Here is an 18842-nt window from a genome sequence, read left to right as displayed (position 1 = left end):
AGGGCTGGAGTTTCCTCTTCCCTAACAGTGACCCTTACTTAGCTAAAAGAGGTAAGAGAGAGTGGGTACCCAGTGTGCATGAGCTTATGGACACTGTGCTGTCCTAGCTGGTGAGGACACCCCAAGGCTCCCCACCCCACAGGTATTTGTGGGTATGAGTATGTGTGTGTGTGGGAGTGTGAGTATGCGAGTATATCAGTGTGTGAGTGCATGAGTGTGTAATGAGTGTGTGACTATGCATGAGTGTGTCTGTGTGTGTCTGTGTGCATGAGTGTGTCTAAGTGAGACTGTGTGGCTGTATGCGCAATGAGCGTGACTGTGATGGATGTCTGAACTTGCATATGTGATTGTGACTGTGCTTATGAGTGTGTGGTGAGTGTGACTATGAGTATATGAGTGTGTGAGTGTATTTGTGTGACTGTGTAATGAGTGTGACTGTGTGTGAGTGTGACTGTGTGGTGTGTATGTGCAAGTGTATGAGTGTGTATAACTGTGATGAGTGTGTGTGTGATTGATGAGTAAGTGTGATCAGTGTGACTATGTGAGTGTATAAGTATGTGAGGAATGTGTCTGTGTGTGCAAGTGTACAAATGTGTAATGAGTGTGTGACTAAGTGTGTATGAGCGAGCCTGTGTGTATGAGTGTGTCTAAGTGTGTGTGTGAGGCTGTGTGTGAATGCATGTGTGATGAGTGTGACTGTGTGATAAGCCATGAGTGTGACCGTGTGTATATGTGTGATAAGCATGAGTGTGATTGTGTGTATGTGTGTGATGAGTGTATCTGTGTGTGCAAGTGTGTGAGTATGATGAGTGTGACTGTGACTGTGTGTGTGAGTGTATGAGTGTGCGTGACTGTGTGTGATGAGTGTGCCTGTGTCTGCAAGTGTGTGTGTGTGTGTGTGAATGTGACTGTGTAATGAGTGTGTGTGACTATGTGTGTGAGTGGGTGTGAGTGTGTCTAAGTGTATGTGGCAGGGGCAGCACAGAGCCTCAAATGCGTCTGGGTAAATGGGGGAGGGGGTTGTTTAGAAGGGCCTTTGTCCCGAGAACAGGCTGTTCCTGGCTCTAACCAGAGCTCTGGGGAACAGAGAGAGAGGCCTGACTCTCAAGCCAGTAAGCCCTCCCCCAGCCCGTGTCCCTCTTTGTTTCAGCAACTCCTGTCCCTTCTCACCCTCCCAGGTCATGGGGAACTGGGGTCAGGGCATCTGGTGACAGAGGGGGCTGACTCCCCAGCTCATCGTGAGGCCCAGCCCTGATACAGAGCACTGGGAAGGCCCCAAGAAATGCCATAAGGCTTTGCTGAGGGCCTGCACAGGCTCCTGGTAATCCACTTGGAGTCTTGTCAGGATCAGTACAACACAGAGTTTGAAGGCTGGAGGGTGCAGCCGAGGACCCCATTGGTCAGTCTTGGGCACCAGCACCCTCCTGGGCCTTAATTTCTCCACCTCTCATATTGGCATATTGTTCCCTGTCCTGGCTCCTGCGAGGACAGTTAGGAGGACACAGGAAAGACTTGGGTCTGTGGGTAGGAATCAGCACTGAAGGCCGATGGCCATCTGGGCCCAGCCTCAGGTGTGAGGCAGCAGGGAGGGTGGGAGGGACACAGCCACCACAGACTATGTGCAGGGTGCAGTAGCTGTCTAGCATCCACTGCAGCTGGCAGGTGTGTCCTGATTGCCCCAGATTACAGATAAGGATGCAGAGCCTCGCCTCCATGTCACAAGTTCGGAGAAGGGGTGGTGCTAGCAGACTTGTCTGGGTCACAAGAGCTCCAGCTGTTCTGGTGGGGAGGAGGGGTGGTTGAGCACTGCACCCTCTCTCCCCCAGTGCTTGGGACACTGGCGTGGTCTCCCTTCCCTGTGTCTGCAGCAAGTGCCAATGGGGCTCCATAGACCAAGGACTTCGTGGATTGGAGCTGCCTGTCCCTTGAGACCACCTCAGCCGCTGGGGCTTCCACTCCTTGCCTCATCTTTGCAACTCTGGGTACAGGTGCTGCCTGGGCCTTAGCCCCAGGTCTGCCTCTGAAGCACTGTGCTGAGAGTGAGAACTTGGGGCTCAAATCCTGCCTCTGCCACTTGCCCCCTGGGTGATCTCAGTGAGCCCTCCCTCACTGGGGATCTCAACTTCAGCCCAGACAGGAATATGGCTGTGGGTGTCAGTTTAGAAGGAAGGCAGGGGTGGGCCTAGAGCTGGGCTGTCCTCTCTGGGTCCCCTGACACCCCTTTCCGCAGCAGTCTCTGCTCCCTCCTGGCCCTCAGCAGCTGGCAGCCTCTGGACATGGACATTAAGTCCAACCGGAAACCCTTCCTGTCCAGGGGAATTACTGGTTTCCACGGCTCTGGGAGATGTCGAAAGTCAGACTGTTTACCTTGGGTTTGTTTTCCTTCCACGGAAAACAAAACAAACACACAGGCGAATGCACGCGGACACACAAGGCCAGATAACCGAGCAGGAAGCCAGAGCCTCAGCCCCAGCACGCAGTGGGTGCTCAGTGAATGCCTGCTGGGGGCGCGAGGGGGCGAGGCGTCCCGGGTTGGAGGCTGGCTCCCCCACTGACTTCTTGTGGGATCTTTGGCAAGGCATTTCTGCCTGAGCCACAAACAGTGGGAGCAAGAGATCCACAACCCTTGGGTCCTTGGGGTGCCAGGCCGTGCACTGGGCCTTGTGTCCACTGGACCACCTTATCTGCACATTAACCCCACAGGGTTAGATAATGAGCTGGGGCTCAGTGAGGCAAGGATCTGCTCAACCTCACATGGCCGGGGGGAGGCAGGTCTCTGGGGGACAGGGGCACTCTGGGACAGACCCCAGCTCTGTGTCCCTCAGATCTGTCCCAAGGAGGGCAGCCTCCTCCCTGGGCTGTTGGCAGAGTGTCTGCTGCGGAGCAGGCACTCACAGGTGATTTTCTCTCCTCCTTCCACCCTCTTTGGGTTGGGTCCCCTCCCCACTCACTGGCTTGGCCAGCTGACATCACCTGCATTCAGACTGACTCTGGCCCTGCTGCCTTTTCACACCTGAGGGAAGGCACCAGAGGTGAACTCTCCCTTTATGCCAATAATCAGGAAAGGGCTTGGTGGCTTCCAGGGATTCGCTGTGTACTCCAAATAAGACAAAGGTCCTGCTTCTGGAGTTGGGGTTCTCTGTCCCTGCTTGTCCCTCTCCCCTCCCCCATCCATGGTCCCAGATCCCAAGGACTCACATCTGGTTTTTCTGCTCTCAGAAGCTGCTCTGCGGAGCTGGCCCACAGGCATATGGTGTGTCTTGTATGCTATTTAAACATTTAGTAAACTAGTTGCCAAAATTAAAAAAGTGGAAAATTTCACATAAGAACCTGGATTTCCAAGCCCCCCTTCCCCCCCCCCCCCCCCGGCCACACACACATGCACGCACGCACGCACACTCAGGCAGTGTGTTCTTAACAGTAATTGGCTGGAGCCGAGAATGTGATGCCCTTGCAGTGGGGCTGGAGCCCCACCCAGCCCCTGGCCTCCTCACCAGTGTCACTCTCACCCCCACAGGACCACAAGGGACCACTGCAAAGTCCAGTGTTTCTCATCCTTGCACACTGGACTAATCTGGGGGCTTTAAGAACCTGAGTGCACACTGAGGCTGACACTGCAAGCATCTCCAGGGTGAGACCGAGGCTCCCGTAGGTGACTGTGGTGAGCAGCAAGGTTGAGAAGGAGCAGAGTACCCATCCCGGGCTGAAGGGCTCCCCATGCAAGTCACTTTGCTGCAGCTCCCTAGCCCTGTGAGCCGTGTCTTCCTGTCCGGCCCCCAGCAAGCCCCACCATGTGACAGCCCAGACCCATTCTGGACTTGCTCAGAAGAGGGACCTACTCCTTTGCCTGAAGACTTCCCAGGTAGCTCTGGACACTTCGCTTTGTTGACTGTGTGATGCACAAACCCCAGCCTTGGCCAGAGGGCCAAGTATGAGCAGGGGCGGCAAGGCCCAGGGCTGCCGGCTCTGAGGAAGATTCACTCCTATATATGGTCACCCGGGAGTCCCATCGCTGAGCTAACATGTGACCTAATGTGCTGACAATCTCGCCCAGTCTGGGGCCCAACTTGGGGAAGGCTGTCACCCTGGAGAGAGTGCCCACTTGAGGCACAGGGGCTGCAAAGAGGCAAATTAACGGCATGGAGGCAGGGCAAGGACAGGTTAAACTAGGCCCAGGAGAGCAGACCAGCACCCTAAGTCCCTCCCTTCCTGCTCAGTCCCACGAATCTGTGGCAGCGTCCAGCTCCCTACTGATGCTCTGTGTAAACAAGGAAAGTCACGAGCCTCTCTTGCTTTTAAAGTCCTTTTAATACAGCACGAAAAGACTATATTTCTATAGGCAAGCCGTATACAGATTCTCCAGGAATAAGGCACACAACGGAATGCCATCCCGAGGGCGACACTTTGGAGAGGTCAGGAGCCTTTCCGTGCACCCTCCAAGCTGGGCCCACGGGTTGTTTGTCTCTTTAGCTGGACACACACATATTAACAGATACAGACACAGATAGGTCACCCCAAGGGAGTGGAGGTCAAGCATTGAGGTTGGCAGCAGACAGCCTGCTGCCACCAGCCCCCGAGGAACACCTCCCACACTTCAGGGTTAGTTGTTGCACTGGGCTACAATGTAGTGATGTTGGGTTAAATAGTCGTTTAGGATAGATTCAAGTCTATAGATGTTGGAGGGCAGGTGCGGACTCTGGTTGAAAGATCCAAGTTCAAAGAGCCTGGAGCCCGAGGCATGGCTCAGATGGCAGATCCAGCGGGGTGTGATGACCTCCGATTCCTTTCCCTCCTCGGGCCCTGCTGATGGGGCCCCTTCACCAGGCCAAGGAGGCCATCCTTGGACCTGGCTGGCCACAGAGGGGTTAGTCACAGACCCCCTCTTCCCCTGGCCCACCTCCTTGCCCCCTGCAAAACTAATAACCATAATAACAAGATAAGAAGAAGGTGCGAGAGAATGGATTACAATGCTGTGTTTGTTATCCTCAGCTGAAGAGGCTCAAAGGGGTCACCATTCCCTTTTTCACTACATATCTAGTAATAGCTTCCCTTAAAAAGGCAATACTTTCCAAATACACATATGTATAAATACAGGACAGAAACATATTAATAAGTCTAAGCACTTGAATAATATGCTGGCTACTTAATACTGATATTTTCATCCAAGGAAAACAACACAGAATAACAATATGGCTTAAAGAATTGCAAAGGTTTTTTTCCTCATCAGAATTATGTACCAACTTCATATAATATTCTATGTAGACAATATTTCCTTCTTAATGTAGTTCAGTTGCTTACTTTTTACAGACCAAAGTATAGTAAAAAAAAAAAAAAATCAAACCAAAAAAAAAAAAAAAACCCCAAGAAAGAAAAGTTCTCACCATAAATATTTTCTTGCAGCTCAAGGTTTGCAAAATACTTCCAGAAATTTTCATTTGATATTCTATTGTCCTCCCGAAAGCTCTGAAGTTTTGAAAATGCCTCTTTTTGTTTGTTTTTTTAATCTCAAAAATCAAACAATTATATTTTTCTTTTTTCTTTTTCTTTTCTTTTTTTTATAAAAGGCCTTCAAATATATACAGACAAAAATCACTGTGAAGATTTTTCGGGAGAAGGCAACAAATTCAGTGTTGTGAGAGTAATTGACAACCATGCAGAAATTTTAACATCTATGACTTTTTTTTCCAAAATACACAAATAGTATTTTTCTTTAAAAAAAGGAATTCTGTGTCAAGTATAACTCAAAATAAATACAAATTCACAAGTAGAACTATTGAATACTTCATATGGGGTAAACACTGTTATCTCCCAGCTAGATCACTAGATCTACTAACTGCAAGCGATTGTCCCTTTTGAACATTACTAAAACCACACACTTTCTTGTCCACTGGGCTCCCAGGCCCTCTGAGCACTTTGTTCTCACAGCATCCAGCCTGGATCTCAGTGGCTTTTGCGGACCACAGAGTGCTCTAAAATTCAGGCAGAACAGTATAGGAGTGGGGAGTACAGAGGGGCTGCCTCGGGCAGAGGACCCAGCCCCCACGGCGGCCAGCTCTGCACAGATGGCAGGGGCGATGGCTGCCAGCTGGACAAGCCCACTGAAAACGTCACTTCGGGGTGACAGCCCCTCTCCTTTTGGCCCTGGCCTCCAGCAGCCTGAGTCTGGGTTCTTTGTAGGGTACAGGCTTCCCCCACCCATTGCGGCATATTTGGCAGGCCCTGGGCATGCTGGGGCCACTGTCCCACTGTAGGGCCAGGTCCCTGGAAGGGTTGGGGCCTGGTCCTGGCAGCTGAGACAAGTGCACTGCCCACCACTGTGAACGTTATCTTGAGCCGTGCCCTAGGATGACTGACAGTAACAGCTTCTCCTCGGGGACAGAGTGCCTTTAGCCCGGGGAACTCCCTCCCGCTCACCTTGACACCGTGGAGAAGGCAGGGGACAGCTGGGCAAGGACCCCTCAGGCATGCCCAGTGGGTGGAGAGGTGCTCATGGTCAGTGGCCAGGCATTGTTGCTGCGGGCAGAGGGTGGCAGCTTTTGAGCTCAGGTTGGAGCAAATACCCTCTTTTCAAGTGCTCAGAGGGCATGAGCCCCTGAAATCTACTCTGCAGCTCCCTGGCTTCCAAAACACTCACTCCGTCTTTTTGACTCGCTCCCTGGACCCCTGGTTAACACTTTACTGTAACTCCTCAGTTGTACAAACATTTTCCTTTGAAAACAAAAGGCAACTGGACACCTGTTGGGTGTCCTTGAGCCGTGGTAAACACTGAATTTCAGGCCCATTTCATGGTCTGATTTTTTTTCCACAGAGGCATAATATTGGGGCAAAATCAAGTGACTCAGTCCTGACAGCCAGTTTTCTCCCTGTTCCTGGGAGAAAGGAAGAATGGTATGACAATAAAACTAAGTCTTCTCACTGGGAAGAGGAAAGAGGAGAATGTGATCCCTCCCACCTGCCAGGACAGCGTCTCCCTGACCAACGTGACGAGCCAAGAGGCCTCCCTTCTCCCTCGGGAGGTAGGAAATCATAGTCCCCGGTTTATAAACGAGAGATTCTGCAGCTTGTCTTGGGGTTTCCCTGTGTGAGGTGGAGGAGGGGACCCTTCTCCTTCACTTTTGCAGGGGTGGGAGACGACAGGCGGAGCTGGCACTGCAGGGAGGACAGGGGAAGACTGGCTCCCTCGGCCTGACTTCTTAGGTGACCCACTGGTGGGTAATGGGGTGGAGCACAGGACCTGGTGAAACTCTCCAAATTAAGCCCTGAGTGCCCGGAGAAGGTGCCCAGCGATGCTGAATTCCAGACGAGGCTTGAAATGGGCCTCTCTGCTCTGGAGTGTCACTCTCTCACTTAACTAGTGGGGAAACCGAGGCCCAGAGATGACAAGTCCTTCCCAAGTTCCCTGGTTTGTTAGCGGCAGGGCCTGCGTTTGAACCTAGGTCTCTGGACCGCCAGGCCTGTGTCCTTCCTGCCAGAGTGGCTCCCAAAATGGGCCCAAAAATTCGATCGGTGATGGAGCGTGGGTGGGAGGTGAAGGGGAAGGGATGGGAATGGGGCTGACAAAATCCACGCAAGTGGGGAAAGTATGTGGGGGTGGGTGGGGGGAGGCGATGCCTGATGTGCCCAGGTCACACCTGGGGACACTGTCCAACACTCACTGCCTCCTTGCTCCGACCTCTGGGTCAACAGGGATGGGGGGATGCAGAACCCCAGGTGCAATACCAGCGACGTCAGAGGCGATCGGGTTTGGGGCTCAGAGTGGGCAAGGGGCAGAGATGCCCATTCCCGGCAGCTGCTAGAACAGATGTCAGCTCACCATGATCACTGACTTAAACAGGACAGAAAAACAGGGCTTTCTGGGAGTGACTTTGCACATGGGGCAAATTAGAAGATTCTGGGAGAACACAGCCTGGCTGGTCTTGGGGAGATAATCCCCTACAGGCTTTGGGATTCACAGTCAATTTAGTGCACTTGTGGCCAATACAAGGCTGCTCAGCCCGAAGGGAGTCTTAGAGAGGGAAAGTTTTCAGGGGACCCCAAAGGCTTTGTGGGATCCCTGCCTCAACCTCTGCCCACCCGCGTCCTCTCCACACAGACGCCAGGCCCTTCTATAGCGTCTTAGAGACCCAGCCTTTGGTGGGGCAGCTATGTCAGTAACACTGTTTGTCAACACACATGAAGACAAGAACCTAAGACCCCCCTGCGCAGACCGGCATGCCTGTGAGGACAGCCCCACGCACATGGGGACATGCAGCAACACAGATGAACGTGGGGAAGTGGTGCCTCCTCTGGCTGGCAGGAGGGTCGCAGGCATGGAGGACGGGCCGGTCATTGCACTCGGCGGCAGTAGTAACCCAGCACTTTGCATTTCTCGCACAGGTGCTGGGGGTGTTCCTTGCTCTGGTCAGACACGTCCAGGCCGTCGGGCTTCTCCAGGGGTCTCTGCAGAGAGGAAGGAGGAAGGGAGCTCAAGGTGGTGAGAGGTGGGGGCAGCAAGAAAGACAGAAACACAGAGTGAAGCAGGGAGAGTGAGATACACATGCAGAGAGGAGAGAGGGTGGAGGGGGAGAGAGACAGAGGCAAGACCAATTCACAGGGAGGGCCCAGAGAGAGTGTGCTGTGGTCACAGAGGTTGTTTCCCAAAGCACCACGGCCCTTCCTGCCTCTCACTGTCCCTGGAGGTACGGGCTGAGAACTTGGGGTGGGGCCAGGGCTGTGGGAGGGGGACCTCTTTGCCATTCCCCAGTTCTCTCTGGGTAGCCACCACCCGAAGCTCACAAAAGCCCCGGATAGAGAAAGATAGGTGCACAGACGTTGTCCAGATAAGAAAACCAAGGCCTAGAGTCAAGAAGACCCAAGACCACACCTCCCGATTCCCAGGACCCAGAACTTCTTCCTGGCTACTGTCACTCCCATGCCTATTGGCGCAGCCTCGGGTCTCATGGGGAGTTTAACCTGGAGAGGGTCACATCCCTCCAGGCTTGGGGGAAGCGAGCCCTCAGTTCCATGAGGGTTAGCGGCTCGTACTCTGAATCCCCTGCTTGTCAGGGCCAGGCACACCGTCTGCTGTGTTTGGTAAGTGGCTAAATGAGCAAAACCTCACTGTTACCTAACAGGAAACAGGCCCAGAGCAGGGAGGTGACTTGCCAGACCTATGACGCTGTTCACTCACTGTGTGACCTCAGGGAGACTTTGTTTCCACATCTGTAAAGCAGGCCGTTGTTTGCAGAGCACTGGGAGGATTCGGATGTCTAGGTGATGGACTGTAAACTGAGCACTGTTAGGCATGTTTCTGTGATAAGGGGAGTTTCCCTGTTCCCTCTTTTTTCCCTCCCTGGCTCTCAAAAGCCAGCAAAGCCTTGTCTCCTTGAAAATGTAGGGATGCTATTAGGCACACATCCTGAGGTAGTCAGCACAGCCCCAACCCAGAAACCCTGCCTGCAGGAGGGTCTCCTGCACCAGATTCGGGGGACTCAGAGGAAGCTGGTATAGGCCAGCAGGAAGCCACATGCCAAGGGGAGGGGGCAGCAGCCACAAGCTGGTGGTGGGGCAGGGAGCCTTAGTGCCAGTGATCATGACCCAGGATGGCCCTGGAAAGACACCGAGGGGGAGCACTACCCCCCTGGCCAGACTGTAAGCTGCTCCAAAGTAGAATAGTGGCTTTTCTGCCCAATCACACAGTACCTGGCCCCAAGGCGCCACTCAGAGGGAGCAGTTTGTGAATGCACAGGCAGAGGGCTCTAGGACATGAGTGCAGCAGGGACTGTGGGTGGCAGGGTTTTGACCCAGGGGGCACAAAGGCCATGCCTGTGCTTCCTGGCCTAAAGCCACAAAGGGATGGACTGGGAAAAGGACAGGAGTCTTGGCCTTGCCTCAGGGGGCTTGCAGATGACTGGCTTTCCTGGCCAGAGGAGATGACAGAGTTTGGATCCCTGTCAGACCTGGGCTGGAACACCAGCTCGTGGCCCACAAGTTGCGTGACCTTGAGCAAGCCACCTGACCTCTGACCTTCCATTTCCCCATCTGTAAAAGGGGAGGTTGATAACATTTTCCTCATGAGATTGCTGTTCCAACTTAATGAAGATCAGGAATAGAAAGAGACAGCATATAAAAGGTATTAACATTGATGATGATGATGATGATATCATAATAATGATGATGATTAATGGGAGGAGACACCAGCTGGTACAGAGTCAATAAAAGTTGAAGCCAGGGTTCCCAGCTGGAAGGCCTAAGGAAGGTCACATCCCCTGCTCACCCAGACATCTTAGTGGACACCTACAACATCCAAGGGCATGGCTTACAAGCCCCGAGGACTAGGGAGCTCCCTGCAGGCCAGCTGAGCTCAGTGGCTCAGCTCAATGAGCTGTAAGAAGGGCTTCCCGATCTTGAACTGACATCTGGGTGCCTGTACCCCCATCCTACTAATTGCAGCTGCACAGGGGTCACACAGAAGTCTCCCCTCCCCTGACCAAACCCAGCCTGCTTTCCACGCCCCTCTCCCCTCTTCACACTGGCCAGGGGCCCTTCCCTGAACGGGTCTTCCAGATGGGGCCAGAGGCCAGAGTAAGCAGGCCTGACACCCCATTGCTCCCCATGGTTTATATTTTGCAAAGCGTTGCCACATTAATCAGAGCACCTAACCTCACATCCTTCCTACGAGGGATATATTACTATCTGCCTTACAGATGAGGAAACTGAGGCTCCAAGACATTAAGGGTCTTACCCAGCGGCCTGCAGTATCACTTATCTGCCAAGGGCTGGTGGACAAGAACTTTCTCCTCTAGAACCTCAACGTGCCCTTCTGTAACCTGGGTGGAAGGTTAATAACACTTGCTGTACATGTGACAGAGAGAGAATTAAATGAGATGACTGTGTTATAACCATAAAAAGTACTTTATAACCATAAAGAGCTCTGCAAGACTTATCATTGCTGTGTGGCCTTTAGCAAGTCACTTAACCTCTCTATGCCTCAATTTTCTCCTCTGTAACACTGGGCTAATAAGAGTGCCTATTTGATAGGGTTGTTGTGAAGAGTAAATAAGCTAATATGTGTAAAGTTGTTAAGACAGTGCCTGGCACATAAAGAGCAAAGTGTTGGCCAGTATTAATTTCACATATTATTACTATGAGTGTTATGTAGGGCTGGGGGCAGGCTGGGAACAGGGGAACCAGCTGAGTCCCCGTGGAACCACCCTTGCAATATCCGCTCCATCCCTTTTGGCTGTGACCCTATCAGTGCCTCTCCCCTTCCCCCCTCCCATGGGTCCTGTGCAGCCCTGCCTGCCCCTGGGTGAAGGAGCTGGGGGAGGCTGTCAAGATGACTCCCCTCCATGGAGGAAAAACAAGCAGCAGCTGGGATTGATCACCCCAGGGCCATCCCCACCCCTGCAGTGAGGCAAAGCCCTGCAGTGTTTTCGTCTGTGGGGGGCAGGGCCGGCTGGGCGGGTGGGAGGGGGGATGCTCAGCTGGAGCCTGACAGAAAACAGATGTGGCAGGGAAGGAAGGAGAGGGGAAGAGGAGGGTTCTCAGGAGATGGCTGCCCCAGAGGTCAGAGCTCAGGGGGCAGGAGAAATAAAGCAGCCCTTCCTCTCAGCTCTTCAAAAGCTCCTGACACCACCCCCTCACCACTGCCCAGTTTGCTGCTTCCCTGAGGGAGAAGACCCCTGTGAAAGGAGACTGGGGTGGGGGGTGCTGGGTGATGGGAGGCCTGGGTCCTAGGCGCTCTTTATGCTGGCTGGCTGAGTGACCTTGTTCAAGTTCTTTGTCCTGTCTGGGCCAGTCTCCCTGCTACACGCAGTAAGTGCTCAACAAAAAAGGGCTGAATGACTGTGGGGTGCGGGCTGTGGAGCAGGAGACAGGGCCACGTGCTCTTGGAAGACCCTTCCAGTTTGGGCCTGGGAGACCCTGATCCTGAGTATGGAGACGAGGGAAGGGTGGTCAGGGAGGCTGTGATCGGACTGAGGGGTGGTAGAACAGGTCGGGAATGGGCCTGGCATTGAGGAAGGAGTGCAAGGGCAATATAGGGCCAGGGGCCCAGCAGGCGGGAGCCACTGCAGGAAGCTGGGTCCTACTAGCCTTGGGTGCATGGGCCATGCCTCTCTGCTTAGGTCGCAGAGGGTGTGAAAGTCACAAGGACCGAGCCTCCCAAACCCCCAGCACAGACCCAAGCACCTGTCCGCCTGAGTCCCTGCAGGAATTGGCCCATTCTGGACCCCTCATCCCCACCCAGGCCACTCCTCTGCCCCCTCCAGCCCCAAATTTTATCCCTGTTCATGATTCCCAGCTCCTCTACTAACCTTGGGTGAGTTACTCACACCCCTTGCCTCAGTTCCCTCCCCTGTAAAATGGGGAAGTAATAGAGCTGACCTCACAGGGCGGCTGAGAGGATGATGGCATAAAGTACTCAGGGGAGTGCCTAGCCACTGCTCGCTGCTGTCAAAATTTTCGTTGCTGCCTTCTCCTGTCACTGAAATCCACCTGAGATCCCTCCTCTTCTCTCCTGCACTGGGAACATGGGACTTTGGTCTAGCACATGGGTCCAGTTCATGGGAGGCCAGGCTGGGATACAAACCGGGCCTGTGTGCCCCAGGGCCTGGCTCCTGACAGTGTCTCCAAACAGGGGCAAGTTCAACTCGGAGGGACAGTTCCACCTGGGGGTCCTGGGGAGGCCACATGCCTCGTCAGCACTGCGCTCTCCCTCCCTGTGAAATGGGGATGAACCGAACACCCGTGGAGGGCACAGCACACATGAAGGTTGGGCAGGGCTTGGCAAATGGCACCTGGAGGTTGGCCACCCTTGTGATTTGGGCCAGGACTTCTCTGAATGCCAGTTGCTAACTCTGGCTGATTCAATCTGTTCAGCTGGAGCGGAAGCTCCTGGAACACAAGCAGTCCCCTGACCCTCATGTTCCTTCAGTGCGTGCACAGACCTGGAGAGAGCCCTCAGCGAAGGCTCCAGTGAGGAGAAGAATGAACCCTTTGAACAGCAGCAGCCATGCCCAAGGGCTGGGGAGAGCAGAGTTCAACCCAAAGTGTGAGCATGCTGATCGTCAGACATGGTGGGCTGGTATTTTTGGACTGAGGTCCCAGACCTCTTCAGGAATCAGTAGAAAAACTTCAGGAACCAGGACGCAGTCTCCTTTAGATGGCCCACCCCAACCTCATCCCAGACACAATGCTCCCAAAACACTAGTGCATGTCATGTGCCCCGCACCTACCCACCCCAGCCAGGACATCAGGTCTGTGTTGGCACTCTAGGGCCTTGCCTCTCCCTCAGTGCCACTAGGATGTGGGCCTGCTCCTGGGCCACCATGGCCGGTTTCACGTCTGTCTGCCTGCATGTGACAGTGTGGGTAATGAGAACCATGAAAACCTTTGCGGGTAGGGAAGTAGGGAGTCAGCAAACAGAGAAAATGGAGGCTAGCACAAGGGTCATAAAATCACAGAATGTTCTAACCACAAGAATCCTCTCCTCACCCTTCTAGTAGGATAGAGACCAAATTCTCCGCTGCGGCCTCCAACCAGCCCCATGCAGCCCCGTGCTGCACGCTCTGCTTCGCCGCTCAGGTCCTCCCATGTTCGTGCTGACCCTGTCCCCTCTTTTATGCATACGGTTCCCGCACCAGCAGTGTCCCCTCTCTGCCACTCCCACCAGCCCTCTTACTCCACGACCCTCCACTCCCCATCAGAGGGCCGCCTGACGGCAGGGGGTCTCGGGAGGGCCTTCTCCAAGTGCTCCCAGAGCTGCCTCCCCTCCTCGCTTCCCTTTCCCTTGGGCCTCCTTCGCCCCTGCTGCTGCCATTTTTCCTGTGACTCGGTGCCCCGACTACCTCATCTGCAGTGACCTTCTCTCCTACCAACGCCTGGACTGAGTCCTCTTCAGAAACCCCTCTCTGTCCGGCTCGCTGGCTCCCTGACCTCCACCCAGTCCTGGCCCCACCTCTCCCTCAGGGCCCTTTTGGCTTCCCTTCCTGCCATCTAAGCTGATGCCCCAAGATCATGCATTATCATATTTGCCCAAATAGGCCCAACTCTTTGACCTTCTTCCCTCTGAACGCTCCCCCCTCACCCCGCAAACCTCTGCCCTGTAGCCCCATTCACCATCTCCTGTCCCCTCTGCCCAGGGAGGTGGAGGGAGTCACAGAACTGGGCTGGTGGCTTTGGTTACAGTTAGGAGTATGCGGCTTGGCAGTCCTGCAGGTTTCTCTGGGAGGCCCGCTCCCCTATCGCTTGTCCTTCCTCAAACCCACCACACTCCTCCTCACCCTCATTCTCAGCTGAAAACCTCCTGTCCCATTTCTCTGAGAAATCAGAAGACTTGGAAGTAAAGTTCCTTAACTCCGCATAAACCATCAGTCTTCCTTATTACCCCCACCTCCCTCCCTCCCTCCCTCCCTCCCTCTGTTCCGGCCAAAGATAAGCCATCCTCTCTTGCCCCTGCATCATCAGCCCTTGGCTCTCTTCTGGATCAATCTCATAAGCTCCAGGCTCTCCATCTCTAGACCAGCCACCCCAATGCCACCTTCCCAAGTCCAGCTACTGTCCCATTTGTCTGCTTCTCTCCACAGTCAAACCCTGTCAAGAGAGTGGACCAAGAAGGCATTCCCTCTGCAGGCTGGCCCAAGACGCCTCCTCCCTCATGGCCCCATGGACACGACCCCGCCAGTAGGTTCATTGTGAACCGTCATCACCACTCTGCCTGCACCTGACCTGCAGGGCCTCAGCTTTCATGGGTCTCAAACCTTGGCTGTCGTTCAAGTTCTCGTGTAAAGGGATGCCCCATGAAGCTTGAGGATCACCTCCTCATGGTCAAACCTCAAGGGCACATCTTCATGGTCATTATACCTGACATCTTAGCACCAACCACCACTTGTCCCCGCGAACAGTGTTCCACCTGACCCCCAGGACTCTATGTTCCCTGTTTCTCCTTCTGCTGGGTCCTTCAGCTCCATCTGACCCCGAATACGGGATCGCAACACGTGGCCTGGGGAAACCCTTCTCTGCTCTGTCCACATTCTGCAGGAAATCTCATCTAGTCCTTAATATGTTTAGGTCAGTGATACCCCTGACTTCTCATCTGAGCTTCAGAACGACACATCCCACGGCCTTCTTGACATCTCAACTTGGATTTTTAGCAGCATCTCAAATGTGACATGTGTATCAGAGAACTCTTGTTTTTATCTAGAACACCTATGTTCCACCCCACCCCAGCCCTGGCTGCGCACCTCAGTAATGACCACCTCCTCCCTCTCAGGTGTTCAAGCCCAAAGCGTGATTGTTTTGGATTCCTGCCCCTCCTGTACCTTCTGGGGACCCTTTGTGTTGAATCCAGATCCAGAGCCACCTCCTCGATTCAGACCCTTTCCAGCTCACATGAGACTTGACCATGGTTTTCCCACTGGTTTCTCCATTTTCAATCCCTCAGCATCCTCCTTCCCACCAAAAATTCATCTCTACACACAACCAGAGTAACTGTCTCAAAATGAAGCAGAAAGCATGAAAGCAAAATGCTTCCTCCTGTGGCCCCCAAGGCTCTGGGAGTGCCATTCAGCTCCTGCTCCTTTCCTCTCACTTCACTCTCCTACCCCCTCACTGAGCTTTGGGCCTGGAGCGCCCCAAGTCCTTATGGCCTCAGGGCACCTGCACCTGCTACCCGCCTTCTTCCTAGAGTGGCCACCCCTACTGCGAGAGGTCCAGCTTCCTCCCCTCCTTCAGGTTCCTCCTTGCAGCCTGCAGTGAGCAGGTCCTCCCTGGGGTGGTTGCCTCAACCCCTTCCCCCCGGGGCAGGCCCACGGGTGCTTTGGCCCCCGGCCCTGTGCACAGTGCCTGGCACAGCAGCTGCCCCATAGACATGAGTCAACTGGATGAATAAATGAACAAAATGCACACTTTCTACAGCATCCCATTGCCCTCGCACCCCTCTCTGTCTCCCAATAGCACCCAGTTCATAACTTTCAAACTTCACCTGGGGTCTGCAGTCTCAGGGTCTTGGTCCAGTTGCCTCTTTACCCTCCTCCCCTTCCCAGGGCAACAGGCACCCTCTCACTTCCATTTCAGATGAGCCAAGAAAAGAAAGACTAATTTGGAGGGACCTGGTCTCATCCTTGTCATAAGAAGGAGAACTGATAAGGGACAAAGTCACCCTCCCTGTCCCCCCAGAAAGCCACCGCCACACTGCATCCCTGCCGGCCCGCCCCGCCCACCAGCTCACCTGCTTGTGTGGGTACACGTTGATGTGGCACTTGATGCACTCCTGCCCCATGTTGGCCCAGGAGTTCCCGCTCATCCATTTTCTCTTGCACTTGGGACACTTGTACTCGCCGAAGCAGCGCTTTTTGCCCTGGTATGGGGTCAGACCCTCGCCTTTGGGGCGTGCCTAGGGGACAGGAAGCAAACACAGGGGTTTGGGGTCCACCAGGCCAAAACGCTGCCCCCACAGGGTCCCCACAGTGTCCCTCTTCAGCTTTCACGTCCTGTGTCCCTGTGTGCAAGCACTCTGTCCCCAATCCAGAGAACACCAGGGTCAACGCAGAGCACACACGGGAATTCAAGGCTGGGAGACAGAGAACAGAGGAGGTGATGGGGGCTGCCCATCTCTTTCATATTTAAGGGAGCCAGGTACTTGATGGTGGCTGGGAATTACCTCTTTAACTCAGGTGTCATGAAGAGGTGGCAGGGGGTTGCATGGACCTGCACACGGGTGCTTGTTGGCCCGCACAGTGGTGTGGTTTAAACGGTTATTGAGGAGGCAACACAGCCGCTGTACAGCCTATGCAGTATCAGTAGGTCTCCCCTCACCCCTTCCCCCAGCCACCCTCCCCCCTACCTGGAGGTAATCGTAATTTCCTTTACGTGCACCACCCAGAAGACACACTCTACTTATAAACACATGCAATACATGTACACACATGCCTTCTTTTCCCTCACTCATATAGAATCTTTATACTGGTCCTGCATCTTTCTTTCTTTTTTTTACTTAATAATGTATCTTGGACATACTATTGTAAGACGTATATGATAAAATATCCTCTTCCCACATCAGTAGAAACTGAGCTCTTGTTTTCTGTTTAACAGTTGCAAGTCCCAGGGTTGGCCAGTCACTGTTATAGAACATCTGGGTGGTTTCCACTCTGCCACTATTATGGACTACGCTCCAGGGAATAACTCTGAGAGTGTGCGTGTCTGTGTGTGCGTTAGAGAGAGAGAGGGAGAACATTTGTGGGACAAATTCCTAGAAATAAAATTGGTACGCACATCTTTAATTTCTAAAGGTAATGACAAAATTGTCACTGCCCTCCCCCAGGCGCACCAACTTAACACCCCACATCCCCACCGAGAGAGTTGTCATCATCGCCAATCCAAGAGGCCAAAAGTCCTCTCAGAGTAGCTTTGACTTGTATGTCTTCTATTATGTGCAAGAGAGATGCTCCCCATGCATTTAAGGACCATTTGCATTTCCTTTATGAACTGTTAGTTCAAATCCTTTGTAAAATTTTTTCCCTGCTGGGGTTTGGAATTTTTCTTGGTGATTTGTAACTGCACTTTATATGTTAAAGAAACTAGCTTTCTCCTACATGGTGTTTTAAATAGTTTTGTTGAGATACGATTCTACATTTAACACATTTAAGGTGTATAATTCAATGTTTTTTAGTATATTCATGGAGTTATACAACAAGTACTACAATCTAAATTTAGAATATATTTGTCACCCCCCCAAAAGAAACCTTGTGCCCATTAACAGTCACGTCCAGTCCTACCCCCACCTCTCCATCCCACTCATGCCTAGGCGACCACTAGTTTATTCTCTAACTCTCAAAATTTCTCTGTCCTAAATATTTCATGTAAGTGTGATAATACAAATTGTCGCTTTGTGTCTGAATTCTTTTATGCAGTGTAGTGTTTTTAAGGTTCAGCCATACTGTAGCATGTATCAGTATTTCATTCATTTTTGTTGCTGAAAGATGCTCCATTGTAGGGACATGCCATGTTTTATGTAAATTCACTCATCAGATGATAGAAATTTGGGTTCTTTTTAATTTTTGGCTATTTTGAGTAATGTTAATGTGGACATTCATGTACAAGCTGCATAGTGTTTTATAAAGTTGTTTTAGTTGCCCCAATATTTTAAAAATGAGAGATTTCACATAGGAATAGGACCGCATTGGTCCAGAATTCTTATGGTGTCTATCAGCTGATAGTTGCTATGTGGCATGTGCAGGCTTTGAGTTTGACACAGGCTTAAACACAAGTTCTACTGTGACTATTCAACTCTGGCTCCTAGACTGGCCTCAGCAGTATTCCTTAGGAGCTAACGTTAGAAATGCAAAATTGCAGGCCCCACCTTAGTCTACTGACTCAGAATCTGCATTTTAACGAGAGACCCAGGGGATTCACATGCCATTAAGTTTAAGAAGCACAGGGCTATGAGATGATCTGTTTCCATAGTAATGCCTGCCTGGGTAATTGTCCACTTATGAAGTAAGGTTAAGAACAAAGGCTCTGGATCCAAATCCTAGCTCTGTGATCTTGAGCAAGTTACTTCACAAGGATAACAATAGGAACTCCATATAAGACTGCTGTCAGGATTAAATGAGATAATACATGCAAATCACTTGAAACAGTATACAAGTCACTCGACCTCTCTGTGCCTCGGTTTCCTCATGTGGAAACCCAGGATGATGACGAAGGGCCTGCCTCTCAGGGCAGTTGAAGAATGGGGTGCATTCATGCACATGAAAGCCTCCGCTCGGTGGTGGAACACTGCAAGTGCTCAGTCACCATCAGCGATTTCAGTATGATTCTCCCCTGGGCATCACACAGGGAGAGGGAGCAGATGTGTTCCA

General features: G+C 52.6%; 1 protein-coding gene across 1 annotated transcript in view; it reads right to left on the bottom strand.

The window, feature by feature from the left end:
• Positions 1 to 4291: 4291 nt before the first annotated feature.
• Positions 4292 to 18842, bottom strand: part of ZCCHC24 (zinc finger CCHC-type containing 24) — a 58790-nt gene continuing 44239 nt past the window's right edge. Inside the window, exons 3-4 of the mRNA XM_054572483.1 lie at positions 16211 to 16375; positions 4292 to 8439 (exon numbers count right to left, since the gene is read on the bottom strand). Of these exons, the coding sequence (XP_054428458.1) occupies positions 8326 to 8439; positions 16211 to 16375 (279 nt within the window). The 3' untranslated portion in view covers positions 4292 to 8325. The remainder of the gene's footprint in view (positions 8440 to 16210; positions 16376 to 18842) is intronic.

Source organism: Pteronotus mesoamericanus, unplaced genomic scaffold (genome assembly GCF_021234165.1).
Source record: "Pteronotus mesoamericanus isolate MK-2021 breed Mesoamerican mustached bat unplaced genomic scaffold, CSHL_Meso_final contig_24, whole genome shotgun sequence".
Lineage (NCBI taxonomy): Eukaryota > Metazoa > Chordata > Mammalia > Chiroptera > Mormoopidae > Pteronotus > Pteronotus mesoamericanus.
Note: the sequence above shows the minus strand (reverse complement) of the source record. Positions and strands in the feature narration are given on the sequence as shown.